Here is a 19,832-nt window from a genome sequence, read left to right on the forward strand (position 1 = left end):
CCCAGGTGACTTCACAGACCCACATGGCCTTGTTGTTCTGCTGCCTTGTCAACCAGCCCCCTCTCCTGAACTCTATAGCCATGCATCGACTTGCTGACTACATGTCTACACCTGGATGTCCCACAGGAACCTCACCTTTGCCATATTCAGACAGAGCTTCGTGGCCTCCTTCACACTCGGGTGCTTCCAGAGAATGGTACCACCAGGCACCCAAAAGCATATCGTAGAAACTTCAGAGTTATCCTCAACTCTTCCATCTCCCTTGCCTTCCAACACTTCATCACATTGGATCCAACGTGTCCCATCAACCCACCACAGGGACTATTCCAACAGCTTCCCAGCTGAGGACCTCACATGCCTCAGGGTCAGGGCTGGGGCCAGCACCCTCCTCCAATCCACTCTCCACACTTTGCCAAGCTCCAAATCCTTCTGTGTTCCCCACCACCCCCCAACTGAAATCCAAATTCCTCACTGTCATCCCCAAGGCCTTTCCCGGTCCAGACTCTGCCTCCTTCTCCTGCCCTGAAGCTCCCCATTCCTCTCCTTGCATGCTCTGCTGCAGACAGACTCAGCAGCCTTTGGTGTCCTCAGTGCATGGCGCTTTCATTGCCTCTGGGCTTTCCTGCATGCTGACATCTCGGCCTAGAGCTCTTCTTCCCGCTTGTGCCCCCCTATCCCCCTTGGTTCACAGGAGGCATCCCTTCTCCTGGGAAGCTTTTGTATCCTAGAAATCTGGCTAGCTGCCCCTCACAGGCACTGCCCTCGTATAGTATTTATCATGTTATAATGAAACTGTGTGTGTGACTGTCTAACTTGCCATCACTGACTCTCTGAAGTCAGCACAGTACCTTTTACATGGTAGGTCCTGATAAATAACGTGAATGGGTGAAAACATACGAATGAGTGGATGGGGGGTGGGTGAACAGATGAGTGCATGCCATGCGTGCCTCAGGAGCGTGTGCCAAAGGCTGAGTGGCAGGGAGCCCAGCAGAAGCCACGTGACGCGGGCAGCCCTCTGAAACAGACTCCTTCCCACCAGGCTTTCACAAGCCTCCAATGATCAGGGAAGAACTTAGCACATCCAAACCCCAATACTCACAGCAATAGCCCTCAGCAGGCGGCCCCACCCGGTGCTGAGGATCACGGTGGAAAAGTGGCAGAGAAAGAGTGGAGGCATTGAAAGTGGGGGAGAAGGCAAGTGAACAGACATGGGCCAGAAGAAACAGGGAGCCTGGGGTCGCTGGCAGGATGCGATGAGAGAGAGCTGGTGGGGGGACCTTGTGGCTGAAGACTGCAACCAAGGCTGAGACTGCGTTTCCAGCCTGAGCTGTGCAGGTGGTGGGGGAAGAACCAACCACCCATAATAAGCCTCCTCATTATGGGTATGCCCCCTTGACATCCCCCCACACCACCTCCACCATAAGGGATTTTAAAGGTTCTCCCTTCTTCCCAAACAGGCCTAGCACCGAGACCCAGGAGCACTGGGGAAGACATGAAGGAGGCAGCTCCACTGCTCTCCCGGAGTCCCCCTCCATTCCCCCAACCAGACAGACCCAGGGTGAGTCTTAGGGCTCCCAGTGCTGTAAGCTCCCCAAGGGCAGAAATGATTTCTCTTCCCTTTTCTAAGATGGGAACACACAGCTGGGCAAAGGGTGGGGAGGAGTCTCAGTAACATTATCTTTTTGTTAAATGGATGGATGGATGGATGGATGGATGGATGGATGGATGGATGAATGGATGGATGGATGGATGGACAGACGGATGGACAGACGGATGGACAGATGGATGGATGCAAGAGTGTTGCCAGAGGAAGAAAAGACTGCCAAAAATAAAACAAAAAAAAGAATTCACTAAGTCACTAACATTGATGATTTCTAAGTGTGGGATTATGTGACTTTGAGTTTCTCCATTCCACCTTTCCACCTTTCCCCCCTTCCCCATAACAGGCAGATATTACCTTTATAATCAGAAACATTCATCTACCCTTAAGCAATGGCCAGCACCCTGTGCTGTGAGGGGTCCTCTAACATGTGTCAGGGGACAGACACAACCCTGGTCCCCAGACAGCTCCCAAGTGGTCAGCAGAAATGTGTGGTAAAGTCACTGCCATGACTGGGAGGTCAGGATGAGAAGACATTCCGGAGGAGGTCAGTGATGAAGATGGAGAGAGGGCAGTCATCTGAAGAGCAGGTGTAATTGGGAAAGGAGGCTAGCTTAGCATCACATGCGTGCCAGCCCATGACACAGACATGTGACATGCACGAGGAAGCCTTCCCTGCCTCCCCTCCCCACACCCTGATAACTGTTTGAAAGCACCTATTACTCCCCCTCCCCACCCCGTACCTGTCTAGCTCCACTTTACATTTTCTGAGGCAGAGCCATTGCTAGCCCCTTCACAATCCCATACCCGAGAAGGAGCTGCCTCTCTGGTGGTGGCGGGGAGTGTTTTGCCCACGTTCTCCCTGCCTGTGTCCTGGGGCTGGTATCTTAGCCTCCCCACCATACCCTCAGGGTTGAAATCACCTGCCACAGCCTTCTTGAGCCAGGCTGGGTGCTCAGCTGCTCAGGTCTCTGGAGGGAAACACACCCCCACCCACTGCCTCCGTCCTGCCCAACCTCCCATCGCTGCTCTTCCCTGACCCCAGGGTCTTCCCACCACAATAGATAAATTGCTGTCTTCCTCCCACCCCTGCCTGGCCACCAGGGCTCTATTTTTAACCCACCTCAAAATCTCTGACTCAGAATCACAGGCTTCCAGGTAGCTGTTCCCTTAGCTGCCGAGGGCTGCCTCAGGCACAGTCCGATTCAGAGCCAAGGGCATCTGGGGCTTGGTTTACAGGCGAGTGGTTTGGATTTGGGTGTACCTTTATTTTCCAACTTTTCTATGTTTATCAAACTTGAGGAACAAAGTTGGGTTTGTTTGTTTTGTTTTCTTAAAACCCAGTGATGACCCTTTACCCCTTCCTTTTCTAAGGTATCTCCTCATTCTGGGCTGAGGTCCTGGCTTCATGATGCAGTGACAGCTGGTCTCAGCCTCTCCCCAAGGAGAAGTGAGCTGTGCGAGGCTGCAGGTGACCTGGGCTTCTCTTCTTTTCTTTTTTTTTTTTTGAGATGGAGTTTCGCTCTTGTTACCCAGGCTGGAGTGCAATGGCACGATCTCGGCTCACCGCAACCTCCGCCTCCTGGGTTCAGGCAACTCTACTGCCTCAGCCTCCTGAGTAGCTGGGATTACAGGCACGCGCCACCATGCCCAGCTAATTTTTTGTATTTTTAGTAGAGACGGGGTTTCACCATGTTGACCAGGATGGTCTCGATCTCTTGACCTCGTGATCCACCCGCCTCGGCCTCCCAAAGTGCTGGGATTACAGGCATGAGCCACCGTGCCCGGCCCTCTCTTCTTTTCTTGAGATCCTTCAGCCATACAGCGCAGTGCCCCTCACACTCGAATGTACACACACATCACCTGGGGATCTTTCTGAGCTGCAGATTCAGTGGACTTCAGTTGGTGTGGGGTGGGGCCAACATCTGCACTGTTAACAAGCCCCCGGGTGAAGCTGAGGCTGCTGGTGCAGGGACCGCATTTCTGTGCGGCCAGGCTATAGCAGACGTGTGGTGGTTAGGTGCTCTGCTATGAGGCCTTGGGCAAATCACTTAACCTCTCTGAGCCTGTTTTCTAATATGCAGGATGAGGATGCTAATCCCCACCTCACAGGATTCTAGGAGGATCAAATGAGATAGTATTTGCGATATGCAGGACTCCACGTCTGGATCCCCTTCCACGAACACTCCCTTCGTGGAAGCCTATCTTCCCCTCCTAAATTCCATCTCTCTCTATTCCCTTCCACTCAGTGTGGAAGCTGCTTTCCTCTCCTGGATTCCATCTTTCTGGATTCTCTCACTCAGTGTTAAGAGTTAGCTGTTTCCTTCTCTCTCCTTCTCCTGTTTCTCTCTCTCTAAATAAAATAAAATAAATATTTACGATATGCCATATGGCATAAACACTCAATTCAAGTTGCCCATCATCATCATCATCATCATTATTCTATAACCATTAAGATGCAGGTCCTGGCCTGAGAGCTAGGAGGATCCCGAGAGACACGAATTGATCCCACCTCAAGAAGCCCTCAGACTAGAGGATGGACAGACCCACTCCACAGGGGAGCTGAAAATCCAGGCCAGCTCCACGGGCAGATGCGGCCATGAGCCAAAGGAAGGGAAGAAGAGGGTCGATGCAGAATTCTGACTCTGTCCCATAGGCTGGGGATGGCCAGAGGGGAGGAGAAATTCAGCCCGGCTTGCTCCAGAAAGAAGCAGGGGCAGCATGGGCTGTTGGGTACTAAAGCCTCAAAGAGGAGGCAGGCGCCAAGTAGGTCCACTGGTCAGGAGACAGTACTGTGGCTGCAGCCCAGGGGTCACAGGAAGGAGGCCCAAGCTATGCAGTAGAAGGTGTCCATGTCAGGGGCCTGAGAGTCTCAAGTTCTAGTCCTGTCTCTGTCTCTAACTTGCTGTGCGACCTTGAATAAGTCCCTTCCTCTCACTGCCCCTTCCTCAGTTTTCCCATTGGCACAACGCAACCATGGAGCTAGACATTTCTAAAGATATGCTGAGTTCCATGAATCGCTGCAGTGCAGAAGCTAAAGAGGTCAGCCAAGGGCAGCCAGCCAGATCGACAGCTCACTCACGGAAGAACGCGCATCTCAGGGAACCCTGACACTTCAACTCCCAGCTCTGAAGAGAATTTGGGAGACATCCTGCATGCCAGCTTGAGAATTCAGAGCTCTTCCAGGGTACATGAGGGGCTGGGAAGGTTAGAGAGGGAGGGAATTCCTCAAGAAAGGGACTGCAACCACACCTTCTCAACAGCACAGCAAAGACAGGCTTGGGCAAAAGAAACACTTTGAGATAGAAACCCATTATTTATCTGATGGGCTAATTCCTCCTCTGGAGACCCTATGCTTGTACACGCAGACATACATCAATGAACATGTACATGCACGTGCACACATACACCCCCAAACTGCAAAGCAGAGGACATCTGCTCCGTAGTGCTCCAAGCCACCCAGATACATGTTCCCTCAGGCCAGGGCCTAACCTCTCCGTGCTTCACCCAGCGGACAAGACCACCGGGGAAAATTGGGGAGGGAACCAGTCGTTGGAGAACTCGGTCCAGCTTACAAGAATCAAAGAAGGCTCTAACGCCACTCCCCCAGGAACCTTCTGCCCTCCCACTCAGGAGATTGGAACAAAAATAGTGTTGTTGTGGAGTAGCACGGGAGCACACCCTCTAGGGAAATTAGCTGGGAGAACTCACCTGCTCACGCAGGAAGGCAATGCCAGCAGCGGGAGGAAATGGGCTTGAGTGGCAGCATGCAGCACGGGAAATGGATGTGGGGCAGAACTTCTTTCTTTTTTGCTTTTTTTTTTTTTTTTTTGGAGATAGGATCTCACTCTGCAGCCCAGGCTGGAGTGCGGTGGCACAATCTTGGCTCACTGCAGCCTCTACCTCCCTGGGCTCGAGCCATCCTCCTACTTCAGCCTCCGGAGTAGCTGGGACTACAGGCACACACTACCATGCCCAGCTAATTTTTTTCTTTTTCTTTTTCTTTTTTTTTTTTTGGTAGAGATAGGGTCTCACCATGTTGCCCAGGCTAGACTTGAACTCCGAGGCCCAAGTGATCCTCCCGCCTCAGCCTCCCAAAGTGCTGGAATTACAGGAGTGAGACACAGTGCATAGCCTGGGGTTAGAACTTTTTAAGGCAGGTAGCATTGGTCATGGAAGGGGCTACAAGGGAGGCCATAGGAAGGCTTCCCCATAAAAGGTAGCTAAATACTGACTCCGGGAGGGTCTACACTGCCCCCTTTTGATGGGATGGAGCTTGATCGCCAGTCAAATGACAGGGATTCACTGGGGCATCTGGGGACAGAGCTGGAGGGAACGTGCTGCCTTCTCTCCAGGAAAACACAGTCTAACAAGAAGGTGAGCGGGGCCATGTTCTCTGAGGTCCCTCCTGGCCTCAGAATTTTATGATTCTGACTCCTCACAACCCACAAGGAAAAAGAGGGGGTAAAAGCTCCCTGGAGAGGGAGGCCTATCACCAATGGGCTTGGATGTTGGGCTAGGAAGGCAGGACTTTACCCCAAGCTCTGGGGAGCCACTGAAGGACCAAAGTAAATGCAGTGCAATCAGAGAACTGCAGCTGTTAGCGCAGATGGGGCCTTAGGGATGCCCAGCTCATTGGCTCCCAAAGTGATGGAAGCAGAATCACCTGAGTGCTTCCTAAAACTGTATGTGCCCAGCCCCACCCAGGGAGCCCAAGCACCTGTGATCACATAAGCACCCAGGTGACTCTTCAGCGGCTGCCAATTTAGGCTTTGGGATCTTGCTAACACCCAGCCCCCTCCAGTACCATTTTCAGAGGAGGAAAGCAAGACCCAGAGAGGTGAGGCCTCAGTTGAGTCCACACAGCTGGGCAGCCCAGAGCCAAGTCTTCTACTGGCCAGATTCGCAGGCTTGTCCCCTAGGCTCTGTCCCCAGATGCAGAACAACCCAATGGGATAAGGATGCCCCAGAGCCTGTGGGACACGTTGAACAGCTTTTCCTGTTTCCTTCCTCGGCCAATCCCAAAGTAGATGATCCCACTGGCCCGTCCAACAGGGCCCCTCCCCTACAGGCATCTAGTGTGCCCTGCAGTCTGCATCAGGGTCCTCGCACCCTGAGCTCTTCTGAGACCAGGCCTGGGCTTCCAGGAGCGGGCTGCTCCCTCGGAGGGGAGGCTGGGAGGAGAGCATGGTTGAGGCATTTCCAGGCAGGCATTTCAGTTCATTTTCATTAAGCTCCTGCTGCATCCCTCCCTGGGAAGGATGTCCCGGAAACAAAAGACAGCCTGACCTCCACTCCACGGGGGCCATGACCTAAGGGAGGAAAGACCTTCAAGAAGCCTCACCAATATGACACAACATGCCAGGAAGACCCCCAGCCCTGCTCCCCAGGACAAGGGCCAGCAGAGCCTCTGCAAAATGAGGCCCCTAGGTAAGAGATCTCTCACGTGTCCCTGGCCCCCAGGAGTGGCAGAACTCCAGGATCGTGCCTGGCTGGACCTCAGTGATGCAGCCAGAAAGAGGGAGGGAGATCCTCAAAATCTCTACTGGTCGGCAGCGCTGTCCCTGCCCTGCTGGCTCAATTTGTGCTAATGGGGTCAGGATTCAGGGCTCAATACCTATTTGGCCAATTAGTTCTGCTCTCTTCTCAGCCTCAGACTGAGCCCTGACCCTGGACACCAAGAGAGGAGAGGAGCTTGCTGAGGTCACCCAGCAGAACAGGATGAGGGTCAGGAGGGCAACCTGAGGGTGGGAGGGGTGGGCAGTTCCAGCCCAGGCCAGCTCAGGATGGAGGGCCCAGGGCTCTGGGGTGTGCCAGCCCCTACGCTGCAGGAAGCCGGGCCCCATGGGCAGTCTCCCCTGCTGGACCAAGCTTCTAAAAGGTGCTAATGGCATGGATGGGACCTGAGGGCCTGAGGGTCTTTACTGTCTTTGGGGAAGGGAACAAGTGCCCTCACATCTTCTGAGGATGCTGGAGGTGGGAGAAGCCTGTGGCTGGCTTTGGCATACAGTGGCTGGGGACTCGCATTAATCATTAACAGGGGCTGCTCCAGCCTCCAAGGGGGAACTGCAGGGTAATTACTTCTGGGCTCCAGGCCACACGCTCGGTGACATTATTGCAAGCAACACCTGCCTTCTGGGCCTAGTACAGCAGGAGAAGGGAGTCTTCTCAAAGGCTGTGCAGCTAGGACCAGGGTGCACACACACACAGGCAAACACACCACACAGACTCAGATGGCAGCATAGGCAGCCTGCAGCAGCCTGCTCAGAGTCCCCGAGGGTGAAGGGCAGAGCCTAGCGTACAGGTTAAAAGAGGCAGGTTCTGAGTCAGCAGCCCCCAGCACCTCCCAACACCCACCCCAGCCGGGCAGCCCTTAACTCAAGCTTCCAGAGCTGTGCTTCCAAGGAAGTGCACAGAATGGTTCTGTTTCCTTCAGATCCAGCTCAGAGTCACCTCCTCCAGGACGACTTCCCTGACCATCAATCCATATTGATCTATTGCTCATCTGCCCTCCCATAAACTAGAACCGGGACCCTACTTTCCATTTTGTGACCCCTAGCAGTCTTGGGGGTGAAAGCAGTCTTGGAATAGATGATATGGCATTCCGGAGGGCATGACTCCCTTAGCTTATCCCTCCCCAAGCCCAGAGGATAATGTATTAGCCAGCCCCCATTATGTATTAATTTCTGAAAGCCTCGTTCACACAGACATAACACATCCACCCACACAGATAAATGCTTAGACAGACACAAAATCATCAGCAGCCAATTATCAGGCCCCCACAGCTGCTGTGATCAGACCTGGAGGCCCCGCTGCTCGCTCTGCAATTTGTGGTAGCCCAGAGGTGGGGGTGCAGTGGGCGGGAGTCCCTCTACCCAGCCGGCTCCACTCTAGGTCCAGCCCTGACCCGGCAGGCGCCCGAGCTTGCTGCCTGGCTGAGAACACCAGACACTAGCCCCAAACAATGAGAGAGCAGAGTGGGGTGGGGAGCAGTCACGTGTGAGATTTGGTGGCTCTGGCGTCGGCAGCAGGGCACTGTTGTTTATTTATAATTTGTACTTTACCTCCCAGAGAGGACCAGAGGCAGCTGGCTCAGATGCTAAGAGGTGTAGGAGCTCAGGGAACTTAGGGAGAGCTTCCTAAAGCGGGGGCGAGGCACAAAGATAGAGCCCAGAGCCTTGGTCCCTCAGGAAGGGCACTGAAATTGGCTCAAAGGCTTTGCACAAGGATGCCGGTTCCTGACCCTAGACCAAACCCTTCCCTTGGCCACAGACTTAGCCTTGACCCCAGCCACAGACTGAACCCCAATCCTGGTTACACACTGAGCCCCAACCTTTGTCAGAGACTGAGTTCTAGCCATGGTCACAGAATGAGCCCTGATTCTCGTCACATGCTGGGTCCTAAACCACAGATCGACTCCACTTCCTGACTTTTCTGAAGTATATAATGAATACATCACATGACCATTTCTCTAGTAGATCAGAGAAGATACCACTGGCCACTTGCCCCCTCTCCTCTGGATCCTAATCACCCCCATCCAGGAACAGGAGCATCAATGGCACCTGGATATGGTCCCCAAGCCCCAAAGGTCTCTAGCAGTCAGGACCTGCCCCAGGAAGAGGGGGTGGGCAGGCATCCCAGCCCAGCATCCCCAGGAACAGCAAACCCAGAGCTGGCATCAGGACAGCATGTCTCAGCCACCAGAATCTGCACCTTCAGCAAGGGGGAGACTCCCTTCTCATGGGAGCAGCCTAAATGACGATGGGATCCTGAAAATACCTAGCATCCCAGAGAGACACGTATGGAGCTAGAATGACAAGAAAAAGCTCCCACTGACAGGACCATTCCGGAAAAGCCTTCCCAGTAAACACTCTGGCTGGGAAGCTGGGGGTGGACTCAAGCTTGAAAGACCTTTGTAGACAGACACTGCACAACTCCACTTGGTCTCTGGTTTCGCCTTGGGCATGGACTTACTCTGTGACCTTGAGCCAGTTGCTCCCCGTCTTTGCTCCTCTGCTCCTCATCTATGGAACAAAGGCTCCAGGCCAGGGGCTTGCTGAGGCCTCTCCAGATCTGGTGTTCCCACACCTGATCGATTTCCCGTGCCTGCTGACTATCCGTTTCTGAGCCCCTCCTCAGTGTTTTAATGCTCAGGAGAATGTTTTCTTGAATGACTTGTGTAATTAAATTTTTAAAACGCTAACATAAAAGGAGGAGGAATGTCAAATTCCAGTTTTGATATTCATGACTGCATGATTTAGGGGATCTCTCTCTCTCTCGCTCCTTTCACTGTCAGAGCCTTATCTGTAAATTGGGGATATAAAACTATTTGGGGGTCATTGTGAAGAATCAATGAAACAGGAGATAGAGGGCTCCTAGCACAGCCTGGTACATGGTAGATGCTTTGTAAACGGTGGTTACTGATCTGTGAACCCACCTGGCTTTACTCTCCGCTGATTTGAGTCTAGGGCTGTAAACTCTGAAGCCTACAGGAGCCAGGCAGCTAAATGGCAAGAATGACGTGGCTGGGTGTAAGACAGTGGCCTTATCGACAGCTGGGGACCGTGCACAACTGCGGAGCAAAAGCCAACGTAAAGGAAGCAGCCTCTGGTGTCTCCTTCAGCTCCCGCAGTGGAGTGGGAAAATGGGGCCAGGGCTGCCAGAGTTTCCAGTTTTTCAAGAGAAGCCCGAAAGCCATATTTTTATGTTATCTCTTTCCATTTAAAAAACATTGGCTCAGATTTGTTATGACACACTATGCTGGCCAAACAGAGCACATCTGGGTGCTATATTTGGTGCAAGGGATGCTGCTTGGCAACCTCTGATCGAAGTATTGTTCAGTCTTATCTTGAACGCCCACGGTGACGGGGAGCTCACCACCTCTCCGTGCTGCCTCCCACCTCAGATCCGAGTGGGTGCTGATGGTACAGTGTCTCCAAGTGACTTCCTAGCCCTTGGGACGTCTAGGGCCCTGGCAATGCTTTCTCAGTAAAGAAGCGTAGCTGGCAAAGAACATCCTCTCCAAAGCCAACATAGTGCCCCTGCCCGCCCATAGCCCTCTCTGTCTGGGAAATGTAAATTCTTCAGCATCCCCTGGGTGAAAGCAAGACTGTCTGGCCAGCCTCGGTAGCCCTTCTATTAATTAGCAACTGGCAGTCGCAGCTTTGTAAGAGCCCTTGAGCCAAGAGAGCGTGTGCAGGAGCCGGCTGCCTCCTCAGCTCTATGACAAGCCCTCAGGGGACTGGGGCTGGACCTTCTGCTCTGAGTGGATTCCCCCATGGCGGCCAGTGTTGTGGCAGGCACGAGGGCCACTCAGGCTGCTATGATACTCGTCAGCCCCATCATTTGTATGAAAGCTAATGCCTTCCAGGGTAGGAGGGGGCAGGGAGAAGTGACAGGCAAGCCCAGCCCCCAGGACAAGCTGCTGGGCATAGCCTGGGGCAGGCGAGGACATAAGGTTGGGAAGAAGGCCCTGCTCAAGGTGCTAAGGCAGCTGCAGTTACTGGATGCCTCTGTCCTCCTCTCAGCTGGCCCCTGTCAGAGCCACTGGCTCCCCGGCTCAGTCACCCCTCTGCTCATACCAACATCTGCTCCTTTCCAGAAATCTCATTGCAATGCAGCAGTCACAGCATTCCCTGCCCCTTCTCCCCAGCCAGGCCCACCCCTCTGGCCCTTTGGATGGGAAAAGAGCTGCAAAAAGTGGTGGGACAGGATGGATTAATGAGGGTCCTCTGGCCACCCAGCTTCTTCCTGTTCACACCCACCCCAAAAGCCAGCAGGCAGGGCCAGCAGGGTCCAAGCAGCAGGGCAGGAAAGGAGGAAGAGCAAGCTGTGAATCCCACATTCCCATACTGCCAGGCAGACCTCTGTGGCTTGGTTCAGCCTAGCTCACAGACTTTACCCTGCCATGCTGAGCTTGGGGATAGAGGCCACAGGCTCTGAGGCCAAAGAGAGAAAACAGAGCTCTTCCCTCAGGGAGCTCAGTTCAGGAGCTCGGGCTAAGCATGGGACAAGCACATGAATGGTAACCTCAATACTCCAAGCATGGTCCTGGTCTGGGCACCAGCCACATTAGCATCATTTGGGCGCTTATGAGAAATGCAGTATCTCAGACCCCATCCAGACCTACTGAATCAGAATCTGTATTTAACAAGATCCCCAGGTGAGTCAGATGACATTATAGCAGGAGAAACTGCATTGTAACAAACAGAGAGCTCTGTCCAAATGCCACACGGTGGTCAGCTAGGGAGAGATGGATGGCAGCCAGTGTGGCTTGAGAGGGTGTCCCACAAGGCCCTAGGGACACTGGGCCCTAAAGCATGGGAGAGAAGGGTGGATGGACAGGGAGACAGATCAACATAGTTGGAAGCTCCCTATGTGAGGCAGGCTACCTGGCAGCCCAAAAGCCTCGAGGCCCACAGCAGCTAAGGGAACCAGTGTGGCAGGGCCAAGATGGGGAGAAGGCAACCCCCAGCCTTATCATGTAGCCACCAGACCAGGGACTTGAGCCTCGCAGCAGGGAGAAGCTGGTGCTGAGGCGCCTCTAGCCAGGCAGTATAGGGGTCCTGGCCCTCTGCCCCTATCGGGTTTCTGTGCACCCAGCATCCTGGGACCACCTCGGTCCTGGGCTCCAGGGGCCCCTGCCTTGTCAGGTGGGACACATCCCCAGAGAGCCCTGCTGCCCACTGTGCCAGCCGATGGCACAGCCCAGGCAGCTCACCTTGGAATTCCCCTCTGCAACTAGGCACCCTTCCCCCTCCAGCACAGCCTGCGGCTCCTTTCCGCCTGGCTTTGCACACTGAGAGTCGTAACAGCATTCCTGGGCAATGGCCCCAGGAAAGCCCAGCAAAGAAGGGGCCCCGGAGCCCCCAGACCCAGAGACAGGCTGCCACCTCTTCCTCCTCACCAGCTCCTGCCAGAACAGTCCTTCCCAGGACTCAAAGGGAGAGAGGTGGGGGGGTGAAGGACTGAAGAAATAGAAAAAAACCAGTCCCCAGGCAGAACCCCTTTCCTTCTTCAGGCATCTAACTCGGAGCCCTGTTTTCATTTCCATCCTGCTGGCAATGGGAGGCCCAAGCCCAAGGCCGCAGGGGGACCCCACTGCCAGGCTCCAGAGAAGGTGAGTGCCTGCCTCTCACCAGGCCCGGGCTCTCTTCTGGGACGGCCTAGAGAGGGGTTCATGACCTTGAGCCCCCCGATGGTCCTTAAACTTAGGGGACCACAGACACCAGAAATTAAGTGCCACACTGTATGTGTCTGGACAACTGGGTATCTTTCTGGATAAAGTGAAATCTTGGACCCCAAGCAGGTTCAGAACCCCTGCTTGGGCCAAGGACAGAGGCCCACGTGATCTTCCCAAAACCTAGGAGAGGAAGTAGTGAGGGCAGAGGAGGTGTGGTTCACAACAGCATCACTGCCCTGTGACAGATCACTGCAGCTTCTCACCTCTGCAGGGCGGCCACAGTTGTACCATTTGGTTTGACACGGCAACAGGCGACAAGATTCCCATTGTCTAAATGAGAAGACCGGGGCTCAAAAAAGGCTCCTGATGCACGCAGGGCTCCATAGCAGTCAGGGTTGGGGAGGTGATGGGAGGTGAATAATGGCAGTGACGGGGTGCCAGTGACCAGCAGCAGGAAATCAGCTCAGGCTACCCCGGGGACCTGCTAGGCCACTGGCCCAGTTTCCAAGATTTCAGAGCCCAGCTGTTTCTGCCCCAAGGAAAGGATACTTTAAGCACCCCCGTGCCTTCCCTTCCTCCAGGCTTCAGGAGGCTCCGTCTAGGAGAGGGTAGGGATAGGGAATGAGAAAGGCCAAGCTTCTGCCTGCCTCCATTCTCAAGGCTGAGCCAGCTTCGGGGACGCAGCAGCAATCCCAGAACTCACATTTCACAAAGGGAGTTCCCCACCACTTCCACATCCACCCACACAGCCCCCAGACGCCCGCTCAGACACCTAGATACACACACACAGGCTGACTCCCCGAGCCTGACCAGCTTCCGGGCACACAACCAGCTACATCTGCACTCGGGGTTCCATTTCCTTTCTCTCCTCTTAGAAAAACAAGATTATCCAGGTACTATGTTTTGTTTGTTCCAGGTTCTCCAGGACACAGCTTCCGTGGAAGGAAGGCTCCATCCAGGACCCAAGAGCCCAGCCAGCCTCGGGCAGGAACCCGGGGAGCCGTGTCCTCAGGGGCTGCGGCGTCCTGGCCTCTTCCCTTAACACACCACAAATACAAGTTTCAAAAGGCAAATGGGGAGTTGGAGGGGAGGGGAAGCCAGAAAGGCCAGAGAGCCTGGGGGAACCATAGGGATACCCGGGGCATGGTTTCTTTTCTGTTGGAGGGTGGGACTGGGGTCAGGGAGAGTAATGAGAAGCAGAGGCAGCCCAGAAAAGCTTATTATTAGCCATGGCCCAGGTTATGCTGGTCCCTCAAAGCACAGCCCACCCTTGCCCTGGAAAAGGTACGTAGCCTTCCTCCCCCAGGAATGGGAGATGCTGGAAGCAGCCCGTCACAGTCAGCCCTGAACTCCAAACCGCAAACTCAATCTATCACGGTTTGCTGGCGATTCTTTATTAAACCAATTCTGCTGGATCAATGCTTCCTGCCCGTCAAAATGATGAATAAATCCTCGACTAGCCTGAGCAATGCTTGCAGAAGCTCTTGTGAAGCCCGAGATGGGCAATGGCAATTGGCTACACATAGAGGCCCAAGGCCAGTGGCTGTAACTCTAGAGACCGGGGCTGGGGGATGCTGGTAGGGGTGGGATGGGTTAGGTGGGGTTGAGTGGTGGGTTTTCTAAGCTTAGAAGACTTAGCTAGGCTCTTGCCTCTTTGACCTTCTGAGGATGAGACTAGCTGTTCTGGCCTAAAAGCAGGAAAGGCATGGCCACAGCTCCTCCAGACACGCTGAGATGGTCTTTGTTGGGTTTCTTTCTTTACACCCGACCTAGCTCCAGACAGCTACAAGGCCGTGCAAAGAAGAAACGCACTGCGGCCACCAGTCCCTGTTGCTTGTTGCACAAACCCAAATTCGAAGCCCACTCCGACCCTTTTCATGTTGCCCATTTAAAAATCTTGCTGCATCCCCGCTTCCCTAACCCCACCACCCTCTCCTGTAGCCATGTCCCAGGCAGCCTGCAGTTAGTGGAAGATTCTACAGCAGGGGGACTGCAGACAGACATACCAGAATGGGTAGGAGTGAGACCAGGAAGGGGGAAAGGATCCTATTTGATGAAACTGACTCAGTCCTAACTCTTCACCATCCCAGGTAAGGGAAACAGGAAGGGCCAGGCCCAGCATCCAGAAGGTCCCCAGTCAATGCCTGCCGTTGAGGGAGGCTGGGCATGCCAGGGGTTGGCCTCTTGTAGGCTCCCCAGGCAATGGGCTTGGTGATGAGAACCCTGAACAGATGCTTTCTGACAACAAAGACAGCAGGGGCCTGGGCAAGGGAGGCGAGGGCCCTTCAACACCCAAGTGGTTGGTACTGGAACTGCCTGTCACCACCACTGAAAAGTTCAGAGACAGGCGGAAAAGCCCAGGACACCCAGGGAGGTGAAAGAAACATAGCTCCTGCTCACTCCTCCCTAGCTCAGCCTGGCATCCTCGGGGCCCAGTACCACCCAGAGGCAAGTCCACTCTGTAGGAAGCTGGCACTGGGAACCCAGTCACCATTCCTGATGGGAGGGTCCCACATTTGCTCACACAATTTGATGACTGTGGCTGTCTGTTTAGCCTGCCCTATGGTCTCCTTAATCCTCTGGGAATGGGAACCCTGGAAGTATTAGGGTCAGGAGAAGCAGTCTCTCAAAGGAAAAAGAGGGGAAGGGCTCTGTTCGCTACCTATTTTAAGCCACCGAGTGTTGTCTGACTGGTCATTCCCAGCACGAGAAATCTCCCTCATTGGATGGAAAATGGCTTTGCTCTCATTACAAACCCAGCTTCCCTGGAGTTTGCAAAGAGGGCTCTGGGTTGGCAAAATGCTCATTTTTATAGGCAGGCAAGCAAGGTAGGCAAGGAACGGAGATGACTAGGGGGCAGGGCCCAGAGAAAGAATGAGAGAATTAAACCCAGCTTGAAAACTGTTTCCCAGACCTCATCTCAGTCTTCAGTATCAGGTAAGCCCAGAGGGGCACTAGGGGACCTCAAGACCTTGACTTAGGTAAAAGCATCCCTGATCCCAACCCTAGAGACAACCAACAATCCCTCTTTTTACACAAATATGCCCACGAGCTCCCAGTGGTGTCTGCTGTTCAGTGGCATCTGACTAAGGTGATGCGGAAGGGGGCAGGGTCCCTCTCCCTGACTGGCAGTCATACCTTGTTTGGGGACCGACCAGTGGCCCATGAGAGACCAAGCAGATGCTGGAGCTTGGGTCTCTGGGGTATGGAGAGGCCACTGAACAAGCACGGGGCACAGGACAGCTGCTCATTAGTCAGAACACCGGGCATCTTCACCCATCACTATGAGCAAGGTCATTCTGCCCTGCCGTTCCTGATGCCAGCTGCCCAGGGTGCCTGCTCCTGGCCCACCACTCAGCATGAGGGGCTGAGCTCAGGGTTACAGTGGGTGCAGGGTGTTTCCATCCTGGCCTGAGGCCCCAGTGACCTCTGTCCTCCAGGGACCCGGCCACAGCTTCCCAGGACACCAGAAGGCAGATATTAATCCCTCCTGTCAGTACCCAAAGAGCTGGCCCCTTGCTAGGAGGTCTGTCTTTCTTCATGGCCCTGCTCTGCAGGCTGAATGACCCAGAGCTGCCTCTAGGATGGCCATCCTGACTCTGCAGCCTTGAAGGGGGTGGAGGAATGTGTGGCTTAAGGTGGCAGAGCCCTATCGTGGCTGCCGGCAAGGCTAGGCCAGGCTCAGAACACCTTTTCAGCCTGTCTCCAATGCAGCCCAGACCCGAGAAGACCGGTGCCTGAACACAGAGCAAAGTTCCCAGCGAGGTGCAGGGGGGGCCTAGGGGTGTCTCGGAACCTAGAGGCGCCCTGCTTCTCTTGGAGCTCCCAGCGCAAGGAAGGAAAGTTAACTCCGGCTGGGAGGCAGGGTCAGCAGGAGGCATGCCTGCAACCGCACCGCGCAGGGCACCCACAGGATCATCGCCGCGGCCCTTTACCTGAAGTCGCTGTAGGGGTGGATAATCCAAAATCCCGCCGACTTGACCCTCTCCTGCTCGCGCTCCACGGCTTTCTGGCTGCCGAACATCCTTAGGGAGAATTTGTTGACCCCGGGTTGGAGCATGGCCCCGAACTGGCGCTGCATGAAGCCGGCCTGGCCCAGGCGCACCTCGGCCTCCGGGAGGATCTGGTCGCCGGCGGCCGCGCCTCCCTCCACTTTGATAGTGGTGTCCGCGGAGGGCTGCTCGCAGGAGGCAGAGGCCGGCTGCTGTGGCTGCTGGGGCGGCGGCGGCGAGGCTGCGGGCTGCACCGAGGCGCCAGGGCGCTCGGGCTCTGCCGCCAGGCCTGGGGGCGTCCTGTCCTCGCCGGGGGACGCGTCGCCCTCGGCGATGAGCCGCCGCTCCTCGGCGGAGTCATGCAGGTGTCCGTGACTGCTGCTGCTCCCCGTGCCGCCGCCGCCGCCGCCCCGGCTGCCCAGCGAGGCCAGGCTCCCGCGGAAGCGCCTGCAGTCGCCGTTCGTGCTGGACTTGCCCGCGCCGCGGGCCAGCCCTTCGCTGTCCGCTGCCCCGAGGGCCGAGCTCCGGGACTCCGTGCCCCCCGCGGCCGCCGAGGGCGAGGGCGAGGGCAGCGGCCGCAGCCGGATGCTCCTGCGGCTGGGGTCTTGGCGGCCCCCGGCCCCCTCCTCCTCGGCGTCCTCTTCCTCGTCCATGATCCACGCCTTGGCCCCCACCTGCTGCGGAAGGCTGTAGAGTCGCTTGCGCATGGACGGCGGCAGCTTGTCCATGGCGCCAGGGACCGGGACCCGGGCCGGGCCGGGGGCAGGGGCGAGGCGCCGCGGACGGGATCCAGGTCCGCCCGCCGGTCAGTCCGCCCGTGGGGACGCGTCCTTCGCCGCCAGCGCGGGGCCGCCTCAGGCGCCCATTCTCGGGCAGGCTGCGCGCCGCGGGGAGGCTCCCAGTCCCGCTCCGAGTCCCCGGGCTCGCCGCGCTGCGCCTCCTCCCGGGCCCGGCTGGGCGCGGGGACCCCGCGTTCCCTCCTTCCCTGCCTCCCTCCCTCCCTCCCTCTCGCGTTCAGGGGCGCGGCGCGCGGCCCGGCTCCAGGCGCCCCGCCCCCGCGGGGAACAATGGGCGCCGGCTGGAGAGGCGCTGCGGCCGCGGCGCTCTGGGAACCTCTCCGGAGCGCAGAGCGCACGGCACGCGCGGCTCCCGGGCGTGCGTCCCGCGGGAGAGCTGGCCGTCAGTCTGTCTCGCTGCCCGGGCTTTGTGGCCGGCCACCCGCGAGCTCGCCTCGCGTCCTCCGCCCCGGCCCGTCCGGTCAGTGCTGGGGCTACCGCCGCAGCCAAGCGGAGCCCAGCGACCCGCCGGGCTTACATCAGCGGCCGCCTCCCTCGGAGCGCCCTCCGGCAGCGCTCGGGCTCCCGCGCCCCGGAATATTCATGAAGCCGCCGCAGCTCGCGGGTTGCCATAGGAGCGGCTCCCGCAGCCGGGCCTGCCTACCTGGGCTTCTTAAAGGGGCAGCTGCGCAAGGGCCGGGGGCTGGGAGGGGGCGGGGGGCGGGCCTGGCTAGGGGCCCGGGTTAGACCCTCGCTAGACCTTCGGGGCCGGGGTGAGAGGTGTCCTCACTCCTGCGCCCTTAAATCTCTTTCCTGGGCCAAGCTGGGAGCGCGCCCCAAGTCTAGAGCTCCGGCTTCAGTTGCGAATTCCCCATCCCAAGACTGAAAGGGACGGGATGGCTTCCCAATTTCTCCATCACCAAGCTCTGGGTTCGCCTTTCCCTGGCAGGTTTGCTCCTCCGCTGGGTACCCCGACCCTCCTCTTGGGAGGCTACCGGATAGTCTGCACGCAGTCCGGGCCTTCCCGCAACCCGCTTAGAGAGGGGGTTTCCGGGAAATGCACTGCGTCGGGGAGGTTCCCAGGGTTTTCCAATGACAAGGGCTGGGGGCGAACGCCGCACCTGTCTTTCCCCTGCAAAGCCTCGCAGCAGCCAGGCAAAGAGGGCATGGGGAAACAGGGAGACATGCACAGCGCGCGCGGGTGGTACCCAGCCCTTCGAGGCAAGACTTCGAGGAAATGCGCCGGCAACAGTCACGGAAGCGAGATCCGAACGCCTATCTCCGCACGCGCCTCTCCCGGGGCTGTTCCCAGAGAGGGACAAGCCGGCTGCAGCTGGGAGCTGGTTGGCCGGCTCCTCGAACGCCCCGGGCACTCTGTAACTGGCTTTGGAGCCCCTTCTCCCTATATTCCCATCCAAATTATGACACCTCCTATGTGGACCCACGCTAGGAGAGTTTCTGCTCTACCCAGAGCCCCCACCTCCACCCCCAAGCAGCTGCACAGCCCCACTCCGTTCGAGTCTGCAGCCCAGCCCCCTACCCCTAGCCAAGGATCCAGCTGTATGTCCTCTCCCAGTCTGTCCCAAGTGTACATATGGACAGATTTTACTAGCTCAGCCTAAGATATAGCCCTACCCCTCTCCAACATCCAGGACAGCCTGTTACCCCAGAGTAGTTCAGAAATGGGGAGGAGGATAGATTGGGCATTAAGGGAAGGGGGTTGTCCAGGAAAGGCTGGAGGCGGGATTAATGCTGGAGCGGACCCACAGGAGGGTATCACAGGAGGGAGGGAAAAAGGTCCCCTGGCTCTGCCATCTCTCTGAGAAATAACATCAAGGTTTTTTTTTTCCAAGTGATTTCTTTACTCTCATTATTAGCCCAATGTGACCACTTCCCCCTCCTCCATGCAGAGTAGGAATTTGGAAGGCAGGACGCAGGGTGGGCAGCCTAGCAGGGGTTCTTCGGCTCTATCCACTGGACCACAGGACCTCCCACAGGGGGAGGAAAGACTAGGGTGATGACATCACGGGTAGCTGGCATTTTTACTTTTGAGCAGCTCTGAGCTGACAGTTCTCTGCACAGATGCTGGCGGCCTAATCCCTGAGTGTCCTTGGGTCTCCTTGAGAAGGAGTGTTCTTAAAGAGCTGTGAGCCCAGCCTGCCCTGGTCCACCAGCCACAGGAGAGAAGACCTCCATTGAACTCACTTCTTTGGGCTTTGTCTAGCTGGGAGTTAGTCTGCCCTAACTCCGCTCAGGAAGTCAGCCCATACAGGCTTCCCCAT

The 19,832-nt window shown here is 56.3% G+C and overlaps 1 protein-coding gene across 5 annotated transcripts in view; it reads right to left on the bottom strand.

The window, feature by feature from the left end:
* HCN4 (hyperpolarization activated cyclic nucleotide gated potassium channel 4) overlaps positions 1–18,504 on the bottom strand; it is a 49,724-nt gene extending 31,220 nt beyond the window's left edge. For 2 of the 5 annotated variants that reach the window (XM_032244767.1, XM_032244769.1), the window contains exon 1: positions 16,718–18,191. In XM_032244767.1, the coding sequence (XP_032100658.1) occupies positions 16,718–17,502 (785 nt within the window). In that variant the 5' untranslated portion in view covers positions 17,503–18,191. The other 3 variants (XM_032244765.1, XM_032244766.1, XM_032244768.1) reach the window with 3 other exon arrangements.
* Between the last annotated feature and the right edge of the window lie 1,328 nt (positions 18,505–19,832).

This window comes from Sapajus apella, unplaced genomic scaffold (genome assembly GCF_009761245.1).
Source record: "Sapajus apella isolate SASKATOON/1434 unplaced genomic scaffold, GSC_monkey_1.0 scaffold55, whole genome shotgun sequence".
Classification (NCBI taxonomy): Eukaryota; Metazoa; Chordata; class Mammalia; order Primates; family Cebidae; genus Sapajus; species Sapajus apella.